The 22,463-nt window shown below is 49.8% G+C and overlaps 1 protein-coding gene across 2 annotated transcripts in view; it reads right to left on the bottom strand.

The window, feature by feature from the left end:
- Positions 1-21,800, bottom strand: part of Cplx1 (complexin 1) — a 54,843-nt gene extending 33,043 nt beyond the window's left edge. Inside the window, exons 1-2 of one of the 2 annotated variants that reach the window (XM_045130100.1) lie at positions 21,678-21,800; positions 19,899-20,001 (exon numbers count right to left, since the gene is read on the bottom strand). In XM_045130100.1, the coding sequence (XP_044986035.1) occupies positions 19,899-19,929 (31 nt within the window). In that variant the 5' untranslated portion in view covers positions 19,930-20,001; positions 21,678-21,800. Of the gene's footprint in view, positions 1-19,898; positions 20,002-21,271; positions 21,369-21,677 lie in introns of those variants that run through there. The other variant, XM_004656056.2, reaches the window with a different exon arrangement.
- Between the last annotated feature and the right edge of the window lie 663 nt (positions 21,801-22,463).

Consider the following 22,463-nt stretch of genomic DNA (forward strand, 5'->3'; position numbering starts at 1 on the left):
TCTCTGTGTCTGTCGCTCTCAAATAAATAAATTTAAAAATTTTTTAAAAATATTTAAAAAAAAAAAAAAAGAAACTTTGGGCTGAAAAGATGGCCCAGCAGTTAAGGCACTTGCCTGAAAAGCCTAAGGACCTAGGTTTGATTCCCCAGAAAGCCAGATGTTCAAAGAGGCATGTGCATTTGGAGTTCATTTGCAGTGACTGGAGGCCTTGCCATGCCCATTCTCTCTGCCTGTCTCTCTTCTCTCCCTGCTTGTAAATAAATAATAAGTAAATAAATAATTTTTTAAAAACATGAAACTTTTTTTTCAGTGCTAAAGATTGAACCTGAGGCCTAGTGCATACCAGGTAGCTTGCTACATCTCTAACTCAAAAAAAAAAAAAAAAAAAAAAAAAAAAAATATATATATATATATATATATATATATACATACACACACACACACACACACACATATATATATATATATATTCAAAGTAGAGTCTCACTCCAGCCCAGGCTGACCTGGAATTCACTGTGAAGTTTCAGCTTGCCTTGCGCTCAGTGATCCTCCTACCTCTGCCTCCTGAGTGCTGGGATCAAAGGCATGTGCCACCATGCCCAGCACGTTTTTTATTTATTTATTTATTTATTTATTTATTTATTTATTTATTTATTTATTTATTTATTTATTTTGAGGTAGGGTCTCGCTTTAACCCAGGCTGACCTGGAATTCACAATGTTGTCTCAGGGTGGCCTTCAACTCACAGCAATCCTCCTACCTCAGCCTCCCAAGTGTTAAGATTAAAGGCATGTGTAACCATGCCCAGCTGTTTTTATTTTTTAATGCAGTCTTTTAAGAAATTGATTCTTTTGTCCAAATTGCCTAATTCATTGGCATGAACATTCACTTGTCCTTTTACTTTCTGTAACACTGTAGAGATAAAGCTTCCTCATTTCTGAACACCAATTATTTATTTCTGATCAGTCTGTGTTGCAATTAAAGAACTAATTTTGATTTGTTTTCCCATACTTTATTCATTTTTGCTCTAATCCTTACTTTCTCCTTTCTGTTTCCAACCTTAGGTTTAATTTGATTCTCTTCTTCCAGCTTCTTATGCTAAAAGCTGATGTCAATCATTTGTAGCCTGTCTTCTTTTCTAATAGAGTTTTTATGACTGTCTTGGTCTCGGCTAGGGAAAGTATTGGGAAGTGACAGAACAAAAATTTTGGAGTAGGTCTGAGGAAGTTAGATCTTTGCAGGCGTGCAAAGGATATTAGGGCTCTTGCTGCTTGTGAGCAACTTCCTCTGCCTCGTGCCTCACACTCCCACCATGGCTGAGTCCCACAGCCCAAAAGTAAGGCCAGTGCCAATAACTGAAACCTCTCAAACCATAAGCCAAAATAACCTCTCTGTTATCTGGGTCTTTCCTTGTTTTGCTTTGTTTTTGAGATAGGGGCTCATGTAGTCTTGGCTGGCCTAGGACTCACTATGTAGCCAAGTGTGGCCTTGAACTCTTGATGCTCCTGCCTGTACTACCCAAGTGCTGGAATTACAGGCATGTGCCACCATGCCCAATGTGTCTTTTGGTCTTATCAGTTATGGAGTTGAACACTTCCACATAAAATTGTGGATTTAGCTGGGCATGGTGGCACATGCCTTTAATCCCAGCACTCGGGAGGTAGAGGTAGAAGGATTTCCATGAGTTTGAGGCCACCCTGAGACTCCATAGTGAATTCCAGGTCAACCTGGTCTAGAGTGAGACCCTACCTTGAAAAAAAAAATTGTGGATTTAACTATTTCCTTGAGTTGATTTCTACTTGTATATTTTGAAGCTCAATTACAAAATATGACTGTGGCTCAGACTGTTATGACTTTCTGGCTAACTGATCTCCTTACTATAGGAACTGATCTTCTTTACCATCAGATGTGATCTTTTATCACACAAAAAATGACCTTTGTCCTGGTAATGCTTTCCCCTCTGACATCCATTTTTTTTTCTTTTTTTTTTTAAATTTTTTATTTATTTATTTGAGAGTGACAGACACACAGAGAAAGACAGATAGAGGGAGAGAGAGAGAATGGGCACGCCAGGGCTTCCAGCCTCTGCAAACGAACTCCAGACGCATGCGCCCCCTTGTGCATCTGGCTAACGTGGGACCTGGGGAACCGAGCCTCAAACTGGGGTCCTTAGGCTTCGCAGGCAGGTGCTTAACCGCTAAGCCACCTCTCCAGCCCTGACATCCATTTTATAAGGTAGTACTGTTTTCTTTGGATTAATATTAGCATATTTTATTTTTATTTACTTATTTGAGAGAGACAGAAGGAGAATGGACACACCAGGGCCTCTAGCTACTGCAAATGAACTCCAGACACATGTGCCACCATGTGCATCTGGCTTACTTGGGTAGTGGGGAAATCAAACCTGGGCTTATACTTCGTAGGCAAGTGCCTTAACCACTAAGCCATCTCTCCAGCCCAATGCTAGCATATTTTATCTTTTGCCATCTTTTAAAAGAACTATTTAATTAACTAGTTAATTTGAAAGAGAGAAAGAGGCAGATAGAGAGGAAGAGAGTGAGAATGGGAGCACCAGGGTCTCTACCCACTGCAAACTCCAGATGCACATACCACCTTGTTCATCTGGCTTTATGTGTTCCCTGTGGAATTAACCTTGGATCCTTGACTTTATAGGCAAGCACCTTAGCCACTAAGCCATCTCTCCAACCTGCTTTTGCCATCTCTTAATTTTTTTTATTTTTATTTATTTATTTGAGAGTGACAGAGAGAGATAGAGAGAGGGAGAGAATGGGCACACCAGGGCTTCCAGCCACTGCAAACGAATTCCAGATGCATGCGCCCCCTTGTGCATCTGGCTAACGTGGGACCTGGGGAACCGAGCCTCGAACCGGGGTCCTTAGGCTTCACAGGCAAGCGCTTAACCACTAAGCCATCTCTCCAGTCCTTTTTCCATCTTTTAAGTTATTTTCTTTTTCCTTTTTTTCTTTTTGATTTTTAGAGGTAGAATCTCACTCTAGCGGAGACTGACCTGGCATTCACCATGTAGTCTAAGGGTGGCCTTGAACTCACAGCAAACTTTCTACCTCTGCCTCCCGAGGGCAGGATTAAAGGTGTGCATGCACCACTATGCCGGGTACCATCTTTTTAACTTTAATTATCTTGTGTCTTTACATTTAAAGAGGGTTTCTTTTTTATGAATGTGGGTATGTGTATGTATATGTGTGTGAACATTTGTGTGTATGCTGGTGTGCCTATATGCATGGGTATACATGCTGGCATTACAGACGTGTATGTAGCACATGTATTGGGAGGCCAGATGCATACTCAGGATGCACCAATTAGGCTAGGCTGGCTGACCAGGGAGCCCCAGAGATCCTCCTGTCTCTGCCTCCCTTGCTGTGGGATTACAAATGTACAGCACCATCCTTAGTATTTTTATAAGGGTTCTGGGGATTGAACTCAGGTCCTTGTGCTTGTGAGGAAAGCACTTACCAGCTCAGCTCTCTCTCCAGTCCCAAAGTAGATTTCTTATAGGTAGCAGAGTTGGACCTTTATAGTACTGGGACCAAACCCATGGCTTTTCACACGCCTTGCAAGAATTCTACCTCTGAAATGCATCTCCAGCCTTAGATTTTAAGTTTTAAATTGTTTTCATTTATTTGCACATGTGTGTGCATGGACACACCAGATTCTTGTGCCACTACAAACAAATGCCCATCCAGCTGGGGAACTGAGCCTGGATCAGAAGGCTTTGCAAGCAAGTGCCTTTAACCACTGGGCCATCTCCCCACTTCTCAGATCTTAATTTATTTTTGAGGTAGGGTCTAGCCAAGGCTGACCTGGAACTCACTCTGTAGTTCCAGGATGGCTTCAATCTCATAGAGATCCTCCTACCTCTGCTCCCTGAGTGCTGGGTTTAAAGGCATGCACCAATATACCTGGCATCAGATCTTGATTTAAAAAAAAAAAATTCAATCTGATAATCTGCTCTCTTTTTTCTTTTCTTTTTCTTTTTTTCTTTCTTTCTTTCTTTTTTTTTTTTTTTTTTTTTTTTTTTTTTTTTTTTTTGCTTTGAAGTAGAGTTTCACTCCACCCAGGCTGACCTAGAATTCACTATGTAGTCGCAGGGTGGTCTTGAAATCACAGGGATCCTCCTACCTCTGCCTCCCGAGTGCTGGGATTAAAGGCGTGTGCTACCACACCTGGCTGATCTCTTTGTTGTTGTTCTTAGATAAGGCCTCACTATTAGCCCAGGCTGCCCACGGATTTGCAATCCCTCTGCCTCGGCCTCCTGAGCGCTAGAGTGGCAGATGTGTTTTACCATGCCCAGTTACCTCTGCCTTCTAACTAAGTACTGTTAAAACACACAGGACAGAAATCACCAGCCATGGGCACCAGTCAGAGGTACAAGAAAGGCATAGACTAGCCTTTAGGAAAATTACCCTTAGACTAAATGTTCTGATCCTGCAAACAAAGTCTAAGAAGATGGGAAAGAACCAGCAGTTCTGAAGCAGCTTGGCCATATGTAGACATAATCCAAGCATATATTTGGGAGCATAAAACCACTCAGCACCCAGTGTGATAGAATTCACAATGTATCTGTAGTCAAAAATTATCATGCACGGCAAAGAAGCTGGAAACACCCCAAAATGAGGAAGTCAGGCCCAACCCTGATGGAACTAACAGCTGAAACCCACAGTGAAACATCACAAAACATCATCAAGGTAAATAGCAAAGTGGTAAATACAGAACAGTAAGAGCTGATAACAAAAAATCCATCTCAAATGTAAAAATAGTCAATAAGCATGAATGGCAATTACCCGATATTCAGAAATTCTTGAATAAATGTAAGGTGTTGAATCACATAATTACTCAAAAAAAAAATAATTAAAAGTGAGCCCAAGATGGGTATGGAGGACAGGTGTCTGTAGTCTCAGCAATTAGAGGCTCAGGCAAAAGGATTGCTTGAGTCTAGGCGTTTCAGGCCAGCCTGGGCAACATAGTGAGACCACCCCCCATCTCAAAAAGCACTGGGAAGGCAGAGGTAGAAGGATTTCTGTGGGTTTGAGGCTGGCCTGAGACTGCAGAGTGCCAGGCCAGCCTGGAATAGAGTGAGACCCTACCTTGAAAAAACCAAAAATGAAAAAAGGAAGGAAGGGAGGGAGGGAGGGAAAAAAGGAGAGAAAGAGAAGAGGAGGGAAGGAAGGAAGTAGAGGGAGGAAAGGACAGGGGGAGGGAGATGAAGTTTAGCTATGAGGCAGCAGGTGTTTGGTAGAGCCTGTGTTTGAGTGTGTGTGATTCATGTATGATGATGCACCATTAGAGTACAGAATATGAAAATATCATCAGAGGACTTCACTGAGTAACATCTTGGGCCAGAGTTCATCTCATGACAAGTCAGCAAGGTTCTAACAGTTGCCTCCCTGCCACGGCTACAGTTGGGCCCACTCAACATGACAGCTAGCCTCAGATAAACCCGCAGCCTGCCATATTCCTTGCCTGGTTTGAGCCACTTCACCTCATCACAGGGACTGTGACCTGCCTGTTGTTCATCTAGTTCCCATTTGAGTGTGAGTTTCGTCAGGCCAGAGACCATGGTGCCATGTTCAGCTCAGAGATGCACTCAACAGATACTGACTGGATAACTGCATGTGAGCGTGGTGCTCCCAACAGCCCAGGAGTGTAGTACTGCTACAGACTGACAGTGTCCCCAACTGTCTGTGTGGACTCCTTCTCCCGGCAAGAAGTGAGGATGGTGTTGGGGGCGGGGGGAGCCAGTGACAGGGCTGAGTTCTCCCTGACACATGAAGACATAAGAAAACTGAGTCTGCAGCTGAAAGAGGGCCCAAACTGGAGCCCAACCCACTGGCACCTTCAGCTTGGAGAAGTAAGTTTCCCCAGCCTGAACTGACCATGACAGATGCTCAGCATTGCACATAGGTGGTCAGTGGTGGTGAATTCTTAAAGGCTCTCACCAGACACTGTAATGCTGCCATCCATTACAGGTATCATATGAGACTGCCACCCCAGTGACAGGCATCCTAGAGCTATCTGTCCAGTGCAAGGGGCTCAATACTAGGCATTCTAAACCCATGTGCCTGTCTATAACAGAAAGTCTGAGACTGGTACATTTTTAACAAATGAAAGTGTATTGGTTCACAATCCTAGAACTGAATAGTCCAAGAATGACTGTCGGGCATCTGGCCAGGGTGGTATCAGCCATAGTGAGGGGTGGAAGGAAAAGAGAGTTCAGAAGGAATAAAACTCACAACATCCCACCCATGATCCCAGAGCCCTCAAAGCCAAATCACATCCTATTAAACATTATGCCTGGGCTGGAGTGTGGCTCAAAGGCAGAACACCTGCTTAGCATGTGTGAGGTCCTAAGTTCCATCCTCAGAACCACACACACACAAAAATTACCTGCCAGACGTGGTGGCACATGCCTTTAATCCCAGCACTCGGGAGGCAGAGGTAGGAGGATTGACATAAGTTCAAGGCCACCCTGTGACTCCATAGTGAATTCCAGGTCAGCCTGGGCTAGAGTAAGACCCTACCTCTAAAAACCAAAAAAAAAAAAAAAAAAAAAAAAAAAAAATTACCTAAGATGGTAATTACATTTCAACATGGGTTATGGAGGAGGTGGTCGAACCACAGCCTATCTTTTTTTTTCTGTTGTTGTTTTGAGGTAGGGTCTCAGTCTGGCTCAGGCTGACCTGGAATTCACTATGTAGTCTCAGGTGGCCTCAAACTCATGGCAATCCTCCTACCTCTGCCTCTCAAGTCCTGGCATTAAAGGTATGTGTCACCACTCCTGGCTTTACAGCCTATCTTAAGGCTGGGCATCCAAGCTGTAGGGCACAGAGTTCTGGTTAAACATGGTGAACCAAACACATATCCACACACCCCTTTCCAAAATTCTATTAAAGTGAGAATAAAGGCAATCTAACAGTGTAATTCCCTGGGCTGGCAAGATGATGCAGTGGTTAAAGTACTTGCTTATAAAGCCTGCTGGCCTGGGTTCGATTTCCCATTACCACATAAAGCCAAACACAATGTGTCACAGGCAGTCGAAGAGGCCCTGGTGCACATGTATCTCCCTGTCTCCTTCTCTCACTTCCTCCCTCCCTTGTGCAAATAAATCCTATTTTTTTCAAAAAAGAGTATAATTTGCTAGGCATGGTGGTACACCCTCTTAAATTTTTTTGTTCATTTTATTTATTTATTTGAGAATGACAGAGAGAGAGAGGGAAAGAGGCAGAGAGAGAGAGAGAGAGAGAGAGAGAGAGAGAGAGAGAGAGAGAGAATGGGTGCGCCAGGGCCTCCAGCCACTGCAAATGAACTCCAGACGCATGCACCCCCTTGTGCATCTGGCTAACGTGGATCCTGGGGAATCGAGCCTTGAACGGGGGTCCTTAGACTTCACAGGCAAATGCTTAACCGCTAAGCCATCTCTCTAGCCCTGGTGCACCCTTTTAATCCCAGCACTCAGAAGGCAGAGGTAGGAGGATCAGTGAGAGTTCAAGGCCAGCCTGAGACTACATAGTGAATTCCAGGTCAGGTCAGCCTAGAACAGCGAGACCTTATCTTGTAAAAAAAAAAAAAAAAAAGAGTCTACTTCTGAAAGGACCACAGGACAGGAGAAGAAGCCATATGAGGAAGTATGATGCTGAGGACATGGAAGCAGACATGTAGATGGAATCAGGGAAGTGCTGCCAAGGAGCTGGTTTGCCTGGCAAGAGCCCCACATCTTGGAGGTGAGGCATGGGCTGAAGGTGTGTGGGAGACAGTGACCCACCACCCTTCCTGGTAGCACTGGGATATTGAGAAGAAACTGAACCAGAGACCCCAGACAGAAAAGTCCCCAGGCACTGGGGAGGTATAATGACATACAAAGATGGAACTGGGCTGGAGAGAGGGCTCATCTGTTAAGGTGCTTGCCTGCAAAGCCTAACATCCTAGGTTCAGTTTCCCGGTACCCATGTAAAGCCAGATGCACAAAGGGTTGCATGTATCTGGAGTTATTTTGCAGCGGCATGCTCATTCTCTCTCTTTCTTTCTCTCTCTCTCTCACCTTGAAAATAAGTAAAATAAAATAACCTTCAAAGATGGAACTGATGGAGTGTTTGTTGTCCTGAAAGAAGAGCTCTCACTCAGACCCAGGCCTATCATTCAGTCACATAGAATACATTTTGGGGAAGATGAAACCAAAACCTGACAAAGGACCCTAAAGACAACCAGCCCCTCACCACACAGGGCCACAGGGAAGCTCAGAGATACAGTCCCCCGCTAGAAAAACAGAAGGCGCTCCCCTGGAAAGTCTCCAACCAGAAAAGCAGATGAACAGGACAGACAAGGAGTGTGAGATGCTGACACAGCAAGACAGGGAAGCCAAACACTACATCACACAGCTAAGCCTGGGGCCAGTCACCAGAAGCTCTGCCTCCCAGCCGGCTCCTGGCTTTCTTCCTGATGTGACCTTTAACGCACCACACCATTCCAACACTGTCCTTAGCAAGTGTAACGTGTCCCACACTCCGAAGCTCTTGGAAATTAAAGGCACAAGTGCAGAAAATAAAGATGTAGTTGAAAGGTCAGAAAATAAAATGTTAAAATATTCCAGAAAATAGAATGAAAGCTAAACAGATGGACAACAGAAGAGAAAACAAAAGAAAACAGAACCAGTGTGGGGAGCCCATGGCTGAGTCTGGAATTCCAGAAGAGGACAGGGAATTTGAGAACCATGAAGCAACATGAACAAGATTTCTGGAAAGTGGGTATCACACCACCACAGTTAACAAAACCAGGCCCACAGCAAGGCTTAGAACTTGAAATTCCTGATGCCAGAAGAGCCAGCAAAGCAGGCAGGAAGCACACCTTGATTTCTCAGTGATATCATAAACTGGAACAAGAAATGGCTTCAGCCGGGCGTGGTGGCGCACGCCTTTAATCCCAGCACTTGGGAGGCAGAGGTAGGAGGATCGGCAATAGTTTGAGGCCACCTGAGACTACATAGTGAATTCCAGGTCAGCCTAAGCCAGAGTGAGACCCTACCTCGAAAACCAAAAAAAAAAGTCTTCATTTTCATGTGCAGAGAGGTAATTCTTTCAAATCTAGAATTTTATACCCAACCTAACTGCCCTCACAAGGAAGAACAAAGGAGCCAGGTGTGGTGGTGCATGCCTTTAATCCTAGCACTCAGGAGGCAGAGGTAGGAGGATCACCGTGAGTTTGAGGCCACCCTGAAAATACAGAGTGAATTCCAGGTCAGCCTGAGCTAGAGTGAGACCCTACCTCAAAAAACTTAAAGGAGAACAAAGGGACCTCCTTAAGTCTGCCACTATTCTCAGGAAGGCCTGGAGCCAGAAAGCCCCAGAGCGACTCTCAGACCAGTGCCATGGCTGCCTAGAAAACCACCAGTGCAGATAGACGGGAGAGTTCCAAGGAGAACACATGCCTAGCAGAGCATCTGGCATAGTCATCCACATGAACATACAGTGCTGAGGGCTGCAGGTAAGGGAGGGAGGGAGGGACCAAGTAAAAAATGAGACATGTTAACTGTGGGACAAACCGAGGTTGTATAAGAAATGTAGGGCTGAGCCAGGTGTGGTGGCACATGCTTTAATCCCAGCACTTGGGAGGCAGAAGTAGGAGGATCACTTGCTATAAATTTGAGGACAGCCTGGGACTACACAGTGAATTCCAGGTCAGCCTGGACTAAGCAAGGCACTACCTAGAAAAACAAACAAACAAATAAATAAATAAATGCAGGGCTGGAAAGATTGCTCAGTAGTTAAGGCACATGCCTACAAAGCCTAACAACCCAGGTTTGATTCCTCAATATCCACATAAAACCAAACACACAAGGAGGTGAATATATCTGGAGTTTGTTTGCAGCAGCTGGAGGCCCTGGTATACCCATACCCATACTCTCTGTATGCCTTCTCTCTGTATTTTCTTGCAAAGAAATTAATAAAAATATTTTTTAAAAATGTAGGGTGGGGGCTGGAGAGATGGCTTAGCAGTTAAGCGCTCGCCTGTGAAGCCTAAGGACCCCGGTTCGAGGCTCGATTCCGCAGGACCCATGTTAGCCAGATGCACAAGGAGGCGCATGCGTCTGGAGTTCCTTTGCAGTGGCTGGAAGCCCTGGCATGCCCATTCTCTCTCTCTCTCTCTCTCTCTCTCTCTCTCTCTCTCTCTCTCTGTCTGTCTCTCTCTCGTTCACTCTTTCTCTCTCTGTCACTCTCAAATAAATAAATTTTTTTAAAAATGTAGGGTGGGAGAGAAGATGGCTCTGTGGTAAAGATACTAGATTGGGGCTGGAGAGATGGTTTAGCAGTTAAGGTGCTTGTCTGAGAAGCCTAATGACCAATGTTTGACTCTCCAGGTCCCACATAAGCCAGACTCACAAGGTGATTTAAGAGTACAAGGCTACATACACACAAGGTGGCACATGTATCTGGAGTTCAATTGCAGCAGCTAGAAGCCCTAGCATATAACATATCCATTCTTTCTTCTCTCTCTCTTAAAAGAAAAAAAAAAAAAAGATACTTGATTACAAAGCCTGATGCCCTGGGTTCAATTCCCTAGTACCCATGTAAAGCTAGATGCACAAGTGGCATGTGTCTGGAGTTCATTTGCAGTGGCAGGGAGCCCTGGTGCACCCATACTCACTTCTCCCTCTCTTTCTTCTGTATCTCTCTGCCTGTTTCTATGTCTCTCAATTTTGTTTTGTTTTGTTTTTCAAGGTAAGGTCTCACTCTAGCCCAGGCTGACTTGAAATTTAATATGTAGGCTCAGGCTCACCTCAAACTCACAGCTATTCTCTTACCTCTGCCCCCCCCCCAATACTGGGACTAACGGTATGCACCACCATGCCTGACTATTCTTTATTTTTCTTTATTTTTATTCATTCATTCATTTATTTGAGAATGTGATTGCCCAGGCCTCCTGCTACTGCAAACTCCAGATGCATACACTACTCTGTGCATCTGGTTTTATGTGGGTACTGGAGAATTGAACCTGAGCCACTAGGCTTTTCAAACAAGCACCTTTGACTGCTAAGCTATAATTCCAGCCTCTGCTTTTATATCTTTTAATTTATATTTATTTATTTCCAAGAAGAGAGAGAAAGTTGGAGGGCAGAAAATGGACACACCAGCGGCACTAGCCACTGCAAACGAACTTCAGATGCATGTGCCATTTCATGCACCTAGCTTTACATGGGTCCTGGGGAATCAAACCAGGGTCCTTAGACTTTGCAGGCAAGTGTCTTAACCACTGAACCATCTCCCCAGACTTTTATTTTTATTTATTCATTTACTTGCATCTTTCTCCCTCCCTCCCTCCCTCCGTCTCTCCCTCCCTCTCTCTCTCTCTCTCTCTCTCTCTCTCTCTCTCTCTCTCTCTCTGTGTGTGTGTGTGTGTGTGTGTGCGTGTGTGTGTGTACATAACTGGGTTATGTGGGTGGCTTGGGAATTGAACCTGGGTCAACCAGCTTTTAACCACTGAGCCATGTTCCTAGCCCCTGTATGTGTGCATGTGTGTGTGTGTGTGTGCGTGCGCGTGTGTGTGTGTATGTGTGTGTACGTGCACGCATGTGTAATTTGCAAGCAGAAAGAGGTAGGGAGAAGAGAGACTGAAAGAATGGGCGCACCAGTGCCTCCATCCACTGCAAACAGACTCTGGATGTATGCACCACTTTGTGCATCTGGCTTTACGTGAGTACCAAGGAATCGAACCTGGGTAATTAGGCTTTGCTGGCAAGCTCCTCAACTGCTGAGCCATCTCTGAAGGCCCTGTTTTAGTTTTTTTTGTTTGGTTTTTCGAGGTAGGGTCTCATTCTAGTCTAAGCTGACCTAGAATTTCACTATGTAGTCTCAGGGTGGCCTCAAACGCATGACGATCCTCCTCCATCTGCCTCCAGAGTGCTGGGATTAAAGGCATATGCCACCTTGCCCAGCCTGTTTTAGGTTTCTGAGATGGGTACTCACTATGTGGGACAAGTGGGCCTTGAACCTACAGCAATGCTCCTGACTGTACTTTAAGTTGTTTTTTAAGTTTTGTTTTTTTAGTCTTTATTATTTACTTGAAAGAGAGAAAGAGACAGGGAGAGAGGAGAAAGAGAGAGGGAGAATGGGCATGCCAGGGCATCCAGCCACTGCAAAAACGCCAGAAGCATGTGCCACCTTGTGCATCTGACCTATGTAGGTCCTGGGGAATCAAACCTGGGTCCTTTGGATTTGCAGGCAAGCAAGTGCCTTAACCACTACGCCATCTCTCCAGCCCCCAGTACCTTAAGATCTAAAAAGAAAAATCTCGTTCCCATATTAAGATGAATCACTGAAACCTCAAAGAAGCACATCTAAAAGTAAGGTGACAGGTCAGGTCGTGATGACACATTAACTGAGTACTCGCACTACCTCCAAGGCCCTGAGTGAACAGTGATGAAACTGCCTCTGTGTGCTTGAATGAAACCACAGGAGTGCCAGGCCAAGCATGCAAGGGCACTTCTGGCAAACACAAGCAAACAATCAAAGCAGAATTCCAGGCAAAAACACTAAGCACAATCAAGATGATTTTATATTATCCACGAAATTTTAAGTGAGGGTGAGTCCATGCATTGACTACCTCAGGCTGGGCACACTGCAAGGTAGCCCTTCTGCCACAAGCCATTATCACTCCTGTTGAGCCCTGCGCCATACCAGAGCTTCCCTCTCCCTCCTGACTTCCACATGGGAATGCCCCTTTGTCACACACGCCATTCCTACGCCTGTGGCCTAAGGGAGGGGAAACCGAATATAGCACCTGATGAACCTATTCTCTGTGATCAAGGAACAAACTAGTTTTCAAGAGGCAAGTCTCCCAGGTCCCACACTGAGATGCTTCCTGGATCTGTCTGTCCCTCCACCCTCCATCCTTTAACCCACTGGTCAAGGGCAGAAAAACAACCAGGAGTGGTCTGGTGTCAAAAGCAGGTAGCCTTCTACTCCTGTTGTTACTGCTGTGGACACAGCTTGCATCCCTTCCACTGGGGACCTGGGCTGGAGCCCCCACCCCCACCATGCCATGCCCTGAAGTAGGGGAGGTACAAGGGTTCTGGGGAGGTGTCCGCAGGCTACACTTTGCCTGACCTGGTTACCCTGCTGACCACAGGCATCATTGCTTTTGTAACTCTGCCCAGGGCCAGCCTACCCTGGATCAGCCCTGAGACTATAGCCTAGTTTCTTCCAGGCTCAGAGAAGCCATCATCACTGCCTAATGTCCTGGGCTGGCTGCATGGAACGAGTGCAGGAGCCTAGTTTCCTGCACAGCTGCCACGGACTGCTCCTTTCCCCAGACCCTTTGTATGGTTCTGCAAACCTTTACTCACAAAGAGGGGAATCCTGTGGCCACTCTGATGGGCACCTGGGGGAAGAGGGGCCTAGGAAGGCCCTAGCCTCCTATGGATACCGCTGCCCTTTTCATCAGAGCAGAACATCAGGCAGACAATATCTGATCTTGGCTTTTGAGAGAGGACAAACAGAGAGGAGACAGAGGCAAGATAAAGATGCCAATTAGTGAATCCAGTCAGGATCTGTGACAGATGGCAGAGCTGCTGGCTTTGTGAACGGTTGTAATGCTGGCCCTCTGCTCAGCCATTCTGTCACTTACTAGGAACCCATCCACAGTGTCCATGGTGTGGGCTGCACCATCCCCTCTCCTGCCCAACCTCAGCAGGGACTTGAGGTGACAGTGCTGCCCTCTGCTGAGGGGAATAAGGGTCAGGGATGGTGAAGCAAGATTCCCACCACCCACCCAAGGGGCCTGGTAAGAGCCTCAGCCCCACCAACAACCCTCTAGCTTATCAGCCAGGGTTTGGCATTTCCACCAGGGTGTAGCCACCAAAGAAATGTCAGACACAAAGACCAGGAGCAGCTGCTGCGGACAGCAGGGCACCAGCCTCCCCCAGAGCCTGTGCTCCAGCCAGCTGCTTGCTGTCTGACCAGTCCTCCACCTGTGTACCTCATCTGGCACCAGCTCCAGCACTCAACACCAGCATCCCGTGCTCAGCAACCACCACCAGCTGCCAGCACTCAGCACCCAGGACCAGCATCCCAGTGCCCCTGACCTCAGCGTTTGCGTCCTTTCCTACCTGTCTCCCAACCATAGGCTGTTGTACTCAACACCCTGCTGAGCTGCCTGCCTGCAAAAATGAAGCCAGAGGCCCTGCCTCTCGAGGCGGCAGAGGGGCCTTCAGTCCTTATAGAGTGGTTCAGCTGTGTCACTGGGCATCACCTGACACTGCTGAGTGAGGACAGCACTGTGGAAGGGTCTGGAGAGCTTGTGGGTCTGACAAGGGGCTTCTTGCCCCGCCAGCCAGACTCCCTGCCCAGCCCCTCCCCGCTGTGTTCTGCAGGGACACAGGCTCCTCCAGGAAGGCCCTGGCTAACAGGAAAGCTCAGAACTCTGCTCATCCATAGCAAGTCCTTGCTCTCCTCATGCCATGGTGCTCGACAGATGGACTTTGCTTTGTCCCAGGGGCGCGTGCTCAAGGGAAAGCCTGAAAAAGCCACCACTTCTCTGAGTTTTGCCAGGTTTGTCAGCATCAGTTTCCTGGACTTGTCCCTCATCTTGTCTGTTGTTCCACACTAGATAGCATATCCCATCCAGTCCTGCACTGTGCAGCACTGGAAGAGTCTGAAAATCACCAGTCACTGGTGCTGTTAAAATGCACCTTGAATCCCAACTGGGTCTCCTGTCCACAGGTCAGAACATGAATGACAACCAGAGAAGGGCACAGCATCATCTCCCCACCCCCACCCCTGTCAGTCAGGACTAAGGCATTTGTAGTTGAGCTGCAACCTAATCAATCAAGAGTGTTCTCTCAGGAGGACAGGGCTGCCCTTCAAGGTTTTGGAGAGAAGCTGTTTCCCTGAAGTGTCCTTCCAGCCGCTGAGAGATGTGGGGCACAAGGGCGATCAGCGTCTTCCAAGTGCACATGAGTGTGGGTATTTTGGCCTCAAGTATTTGCTAGCTGCCTGCTGTACCAGGTGAGTAGGGAAAGGAGGCTACCCTGCCTGTGAAGTGCTCATGGTCAAGAGACCTGAATCAAGACTGCCCAGCGTGGGTATGAGTCAGGCACTCGGAGCTGCCCACTCAAGCCCTGCCCTTGCCTGGAGTCCATGTGTCCACCTTGGCCCTCAGCCTGTGGCACCTTCCATAAGATTCTATAGATGCATCACCATACAGATGAAAGGTGCTGTTGCTTAATTCCTTCCCTCGCTGGGAATGTGATCCCAGAGAATGTGACACCAGCAGTCACTTCAAAACTCTGAGAAGGAGGCTTAGCATGGCAGCACGCAAAGGACAAGGTAAGTTTGATGTCACCAGCTCCCTGATGGCTAACCCACCTCACCATACCTTGCCACCCCGACTCCAGCTGTGTTCCCTTTGGCTGTTTCTACCCCCTGAACATCTTTTCCAGAGCTTCACTTGCAGCCCATCATCCTCCCAGTGCAGGAAGCCAGGCCTGTTTGGCCTGTGTCCCATACCAAGAGCAGTGACACCCTGAGGACCCTGATGCACAGAGCTACAAGAACAAGAAGTGGGTAGGGCCAACCCCAAATGTATGTGTGTGTGTACATATATATATATGTTTTTTTTTTTCAAAGTAGGGTTTCACACTAGCCCAGGCCAACCTGGAATTCACTATGTAGTCTCAGGGTGGCCTCAAAATTATGGCACTCCTCCTACCTCTGTCTACCAAGTGCTGAGATTAAAGGCATGTGCAACCACACCCAGCCTCCAACTAGAATCTCAATGTGGAACAGTATGGGAACACCTGCTTCAGAGTGCCAAACCCAGGGTGTGTTCACCATAGGGCATTGTCCACACTGACCAAGTCATCAGAACTGTCCAGGCAGAATGGGGTTAGATGAGAGGTCCTGCCCTAGGCTTAAAAAAAAAAAAAAAAAAAGAATGCTCTTCCCACCCCCAGCCCTGTGTGGCCTGGTATAGGTGGCTATGTCATCACCTGTCATGTGTCAGGGGCTCACTCACTACTTACAGGTAGAGGGAAAAATCTGGCTGTGCATAATAGGCCATGACAAGGGCCCTGTGCCATAAGGGTGTACAGTTGCTAACCTGTAGCACAGGTCATAGGCTGAGGGCCATGGGGTCAGGGATCATTGAGGGATGAGGTCCCAAGCTGTAGCAGTGGGTCTTCCTGGCCCTGAAGGTGTCAATAGGCAGTTGCCCTGTCTTTCCTTATCCTGCCATGCAAGACATGGCTTAGGGTCCCAGGAAGCCAAGCCGGAACAGGAAAGATCAGACACTGCAGTTGGTTGCAAGAACCCCCAGGGATTCCTGTTTAGTGGATGCCTGGGTAGGGACAGTGGCACAGGGGTCAAAAAGGAGACTGGAGAATCACAGCTGGCCCCTGAAAGTGGAGTGGGATAGAGGGTAGGGAAGGAATGTATAGGGAGAGAGCCAGACTCATGTGACATGGTGGTGGGCCTTGGTAGAAGATAAAATAGCGGTCTAGGGGCTGGAGAGATGGCTTAGCGGTTAAGCGCTTGCCTGTGAAGCCTAAGGACCCCGGTTTGAGGCTCAGTTCCCCAGGTCCCACGTTAGCCAGATGCACAAGGGGGTGCACACATCTGGAGTTCGTTTGCAGAGGCTGGAAGCCCTGGCGCACCCATTCTCTCTCTCTCCCTCTATCTGTCTTTCTCTCTGTGTCTGTCACTCTCAAATAAATAAATAATGAACAAAAAATATTAAAAAAAAATAGCGGTCTAGGCTGGCAAGTACACCTGAATCTCCAAGGCTGGCCAGGCTCCTTCTCACCAACACTCTCCAGGCTCCTTCAACTCTGCACAAGCCACAGCCTGCCCTGTATACTTGTTCACCCACCTGACTAGGCCCCATGGAGACTGCAGAGTCCAGGCACCTATAGCATCTATGGAAAAGGCCTGCAACCACCTGGAACCTGATAGCTGACCTGGTGACCCCTGAATCCCAGGACATTCTACACTATGGTATGTGGCATCCACACATGAGCCTTGGGCATCCTGCCTCTCTAGAGTCTCACCAGAGACTTCTCATGAGACACCAGGGATAAGTCAGCAGGGGATATAGAGAGGTACGTGCCTAACATGAGACCCTGTGATGGCCCCTGACAGGTGTGGAGCTAGAGAAGCAGGCAGGAAGGATAAAGGCTCATACTGCATCCATATCCAGACAGACCCCTGGCCCACTCCTCCCAGTTTAGAGCTTTGAGAAGCAGCAGGTCATGAGCTCCTACAGGCCCATCCCTGAGAGGACAAGGCCCAGTGAAATGGCCACACAACTAGGAAGCCTATAGGCCTGAGTCTAGCACCTGCTCTTATTAGGCACAGCCACTCACAGCTTCTGTCCCAACAAAGGCTGACCTGAGACTCAGGATAGGCACATGAGAAGGCCCCAGGCTGGGTCCCCTGGCCACACCCCCATGACAGAGGACACAGTCCAGATGGAAGAGAGTGGCCAGGATTTCATGAGCCATGTTGTAGCCATGCCCATCTCTAGAGCTGCGGGTGAGCCTTCTCCCAAAGCTTCTCCAGGCTGAGCTCCTACCTCATTCTGCTGTGTCTCAGAGTGTGCATGTGAGTAAGGGCTGGGCTGCTTCAAACACTACCCTGTCCTGTCTCTGTCTCCATCTGTCTATTTCTTTTCTTTTTCTTTTATATTATTATTATTATTATTTTGGTTTTCTGAGGTAGGGTCTCACTGTAGCTCAGGCTGACCTGGAATTTACTATGTAGTCTCAGGGTGGCCTCAAACTCACAGCAATCCTCCTACCTCTGCCTCCTGAGTGCTAGGATTAAAAGCGTGTGCCACCACACCTGGTCCCATCTATTTGTATGTATCTATCCGTCCAACTCTGAATGTTTCTGCTTTTATTTCTATTTCTATCTGTCTCTATCTCCATCTCTCTGACTCTATATTTCTGTCTCCCTCTATCATCCTCTTTCTAGTTCTAAGTGTACCTCTGTTTCTGCCTGTGTCTGTGTTTGTGACTCCTTTCCTCTTTGAGCTGCTTTTCTTCAGCCATCCCCTTTGCATCATGAGTGCATTTCTGTCTTTTTCTCCATGTCTACTCCTGGGCTATTTTTTTCTGTCCCATCCTGTCTCTCTGGGAATTTCCTGCTCCCCTGCCTGCCATTTTTTCCATGTCTGGGACTTGGTCTGTCTCTCTGGTTTTTTGTGGATCTTATCTGGAGCTCATCGGCACTCCATCCATCTATGTCTGGCTGGTCCTCTAACTCACACCCTGAGACACCAAAGGTGATACCATTGCTGGTGAAGAGAGGAGCTTAGAACCCATAACAAGATTGCGATTGGGGGTGGGAATTTCACCCACCCAAGCCTCACCCAGAATCATATGAGCCACATTCCCTTCTCCACAGAACAAACACAGAACAAATATGGGTGGTTTGATAAATGCTCAGCCAGGGACTCAGTGTGTGGCCACAGCCCTGCATCTCTCTGCCTGCTGGCTACCTCCCTGAGGCTGCTACTGCACCCCAAGAAGCCCGCCCCATCGCTGCTGCAGGAGAAACTTTAGGTTGACTTGGAACAAAGAGGTAATGCAGGCTGGCAATTACCCAGCTAATTTCAGCCATGTAGACAACCACATCAGATATTTTAGTTTCCTTAAAAGCCCACCTCAGGGCCTGAATTAGCCACCTAATTAATTATCTGTAGCAGCCTGGGATTCTCTGGGCGTAACGTGGGTCTCTCCTGATGCAGGATGCTGGCTTGTCCCTGAATCTTGTCCTGGTGATGTAATCTTTATAATTAGATTCAACCTGAGTCTACCTCAGCCATGGACTCTCAGGGAACATGCCGGGCCTGCCTTTCATCACATCTGAGTGGGGCACAGACACCCTCTGGAGTCACCCACCTGTGCTGCAGCATTTGCCCCTGCAGACTCCCCTCTTTCCTGGCCCAGAGGCCCCAACCAGTTCCCTCTCTGTGAAATGGTCCTGTTTCCTCCCCATGGCAGTATGCCTGACACACCTCATGCTGGACCACACGAGGCCACCAGGGACTCTTCAATGGTACAATCAGTGGCCCTGTGGCCATTCACAGGGGAGGAACTCTGGGTGTTGGGGCTGTACATGGGTGTTGAGGCACCCAAGGCAGGCAGCTTTGGGCGAACATGAGGCCAACCCAGGACAATCCCAAAACCTTAGGCCTGGGATAACCCAACTGCCAATGTGTACAAGCCCCCAGCTTACTGCTTCAGCACCTCTGAGCCAAGGAAGCAGCCTACTGTCCTCTCTCAACTTCCGGTCTAAAGCCCTGTCTCTGGTCACAATGATGGACTTGGAGCAAGTAGCAGGCTGCCCTCCCCCAACCACCCACAAGGATCACTACTTTCTCTGAGGGCTCACATAGCTGTCTTTTCTTGTTTCTGCTCTCTGCGGACAGCACTGTCCCCTATCAGGTGAAACCGATGGGATCCTGACCAGTGACGCAGCTGGCTCTGTCCCCCACCCGGCTTCTGATATTCTTCTTGCTCCCAGAACTGCCCCACTAAGCCCATCTTGGGGTATCTGCTTTGATCAAGGTTGCTCAGACCTTGATTTGCCTTAGGATGGTCAGTGGTCTCTGCCAGACAATGGCATGGGACACAGGGTCAGTTCACACAGCATATCCTCCCCACTCCTTGTCCTTGGTCTCAAGGCTGAAATCGCCAAGGGATTCACAAGTGTTGGGCTAGGGCACTGCCATGGGCTTGTTCAGAGGGTGGAGTGAAAGGCGACCATGGTGCACAGCTTGTGTGCCACAATAGTGGGTGAGATGTGTCTCTGGGCCCCATTTCTGCCTAACCCCAGTGGCCCAGACCCCTCCCATCCCTTCCCACCTCCTACCTCCCAGGGCCTGTTTCATCACGAACTCCATGATGATGGCTTGGTTCCTCAGCAGCCACTCAAGAGTCAGATTTCACATTCAAGTGTGGTCGGAGTCCTCTGCCTGGGGAAAGCAGGTGGTCACAGGTGCCCTAACCAGATCTTCCTGAGACCCTCATCTGTTCCCCTCCCAGAATCCTGAGGGGCACCTGGGAAGGCCCAGTGTAAGAGGCTTTATACCCACACCCAGACCAGCCCTTCAGCCAAGGCAACTGTCTTGCTGCCCCTGGGGTCTATGAAGCCAGCTTGTAGCTACTGCTGTAGGGAAGGAGACAGCTCACAACTTGGGGTCACCACTTACTGGAGTCTGGTTCCAACCTGCTCAGAGGGAAGGGCTCAGGGGCCATTTGAAGGTCACTGCTCTGCTATGGTGCCCAGGGTCTGGCTGCTCAGGCTCTTTGGTAGTCCTGGGGCAAAGGGGTAGGGGTCCCTCTGGAGAGGTGAGAGACAGGTCCACAAGTGGTGCCCCTCAGGGAAGGTTCCTGTGGCTTCTGACTAGTCTCAGAAGACCATCTCCGTCCCTGGGGACACTCCAGAGCGCCCCACAAACCCACAGCAGAAGGACCCTAGTTGAGGAAGAGGTGGTAGGGTCCCAGACTTCCAGTGGAAGTGAAGGCATTTGGCCCTACCTGCCTCGGCATGGGATGGGTGACCTAGGAGCAGAGTATCCAGCCTGAGCTGATATGCCTGTGGGTAAGAAGCTTCCCGTAATGCCACAGCTGCAGTGACACCCTGATCTGTGGGGTCTCTCCTGTTAGGAAAACCGGTCCCTGGGGACCTACTGTTTCGCAGGCTTGCCTCTGCAGACTGAGGAGACCCAGGCAGACTAGGGAGGGGCGCAGGGCGAAGAAGCCCGGGGTTCAGGGGCTCCTTTGCCGCAAAGCCGGTTCCCTTCCAAACTTCTCCCCAGGCTGGAGGGGGGAGGGGACCGCAGGGCCAGCCGCAGAGAGGCCAGGGCGCTGCGGGGGATCTGCAAGGACCGAGGTGCAGGGTCCCAGGTGGCCGCCGCACCCTCGGCTTTGTGGGCAGGCTAAGTGCCCGGCCCGACCGCGGCCTCAGGCGCGCGCGCGCCAGGAAGATCTTCCCGGGGAATAGGGAATCGCGGGCCATTTCAGCACCTCGCACCCGAACAGCGCCCGCCCGGCCGGGCAGCTGGGTAGCCGGGAATCGGGAAGCCCTGAAAGGCAGCCCGGTGGGAGTCGGGGCTGGGAAGCGGGGAGCCGCGGCGGAAGCCCAGGAGCGGGGAGGGAGCCGGGCTGGGAAGCGGAGAGCTCGGAGCCGCAGCCCCGGAGCGGAGCGGGCAGGGCAGGCCAGGCTGCGCGGGCGCCGGTTACCTTCCCCGGAGGACGGTCAGCGGCGGCGCGCGCTCGGGCTGGCGGGGTCCATGTGGCGCCCGGAGCTGCGGCGGCGGCTGAAGGGCACCGCGAGGAGGGCGCGTCACTCGGAGGCGCCCCCGCCCGCGTCCCGCATGACGAGGAGGGCTGGGCGGGGCGGGGCGCGGCGGAGGGGGGCAGCCGCGCCCCCGGGCCCCCAGATCCCCGGCCCAGAGTGCGCCGCCTCTCCGCTCCAGCCCCCTCCTCGGGCCGGGCCACCCCCGCCGCGCGGGCTCGGAGACCCTTGGGGAGAAAAGTCCTCTCTGGCGGGCCGTGGGTGAGCGAGCGCGAGGCTAGGGTCGCCGTCCCAGATCCCCCTTCCCCCGGGGCGCCCCGGACCCGGCTCGCTGCCCTACGCTCAGCTCACCGCTGGAGCCGGGCGAGAGGAGGGGCGTGGACCCTCGAGACCCGCAAGCACGCGGGAAAGGTCGCAGGTCTCAGCTTGTCCCGCGTGCGGAGACGCTGAGAGTGGCTTTGGTGGGACAGAGCCCCTACTGGGCAGGGGACACCTGAAGGTCACTGCGGACGCGGCTGGGCGGGGGCTCCGCGGGGACAGTCGCTGCAGCCCCGCCCCTAGGCCGCCCCCTCCTCGGCGCCGGGATTTCCCCTGCGGCGGATGCACTGCGGGAGAACAGGGTCGCCGCAAGGTCAGCCTGCACCACGTTATCCTGGGGGGCTTCCGGGAACCCGCCAGACTCCCAGGAGCCGAGTGATGTCAGGGCGCCCAGAGCTACAGCTCTGGCTTTGGCCAAGGGTGGCTCCTGGCCCTCGGGTACCAGTGCTGGTGACCACTGCATACATTTGTCACTCTTCCCTCGTGGCTGAGTCATTCCGCGGGGCTGGCTGGTCTTGCCCTTCACCCAACCCAAGTAGCGCCCAGGAGGTGCTCCTGGGCGCTCCTTACTCAGCCTCAACCCCCAGCCCCAAGGTGTTCAGCTTGAACTCAGGGGTGATAGAGTGCCTAAAGGTCTGTTTGTTTGTTTTTTTTTAATCAGTTCCCATTCTTCTGACCTGGCAGAATAGATCTCTACTCCCTGGGATAAAGAAAGGTAGAGAAGGTGAGGAGGCCAAGGCTGCCCCCTGAGAGCCCCAATTCAGCCAGGTGGGCCCAGTGGGCCTTAGAGGTGGCATTGAAGTGGGTGGCATGTCCCAG

Source organism: Jaculus jaculus, chromosome 11 (assembly GCF_020740685.1).
Source record: "Jaculus jaculus isolate mJacJac1 chromosome 11, mJacJac1.mat.Y.cur, whole genome shotgun sequence".
Lineage (NCBI taxonomy): Eukaryota > Metazoa > Chordata > Mammalia > Rodentia > Dipodidae > Jaculus > Jaculus jaculus.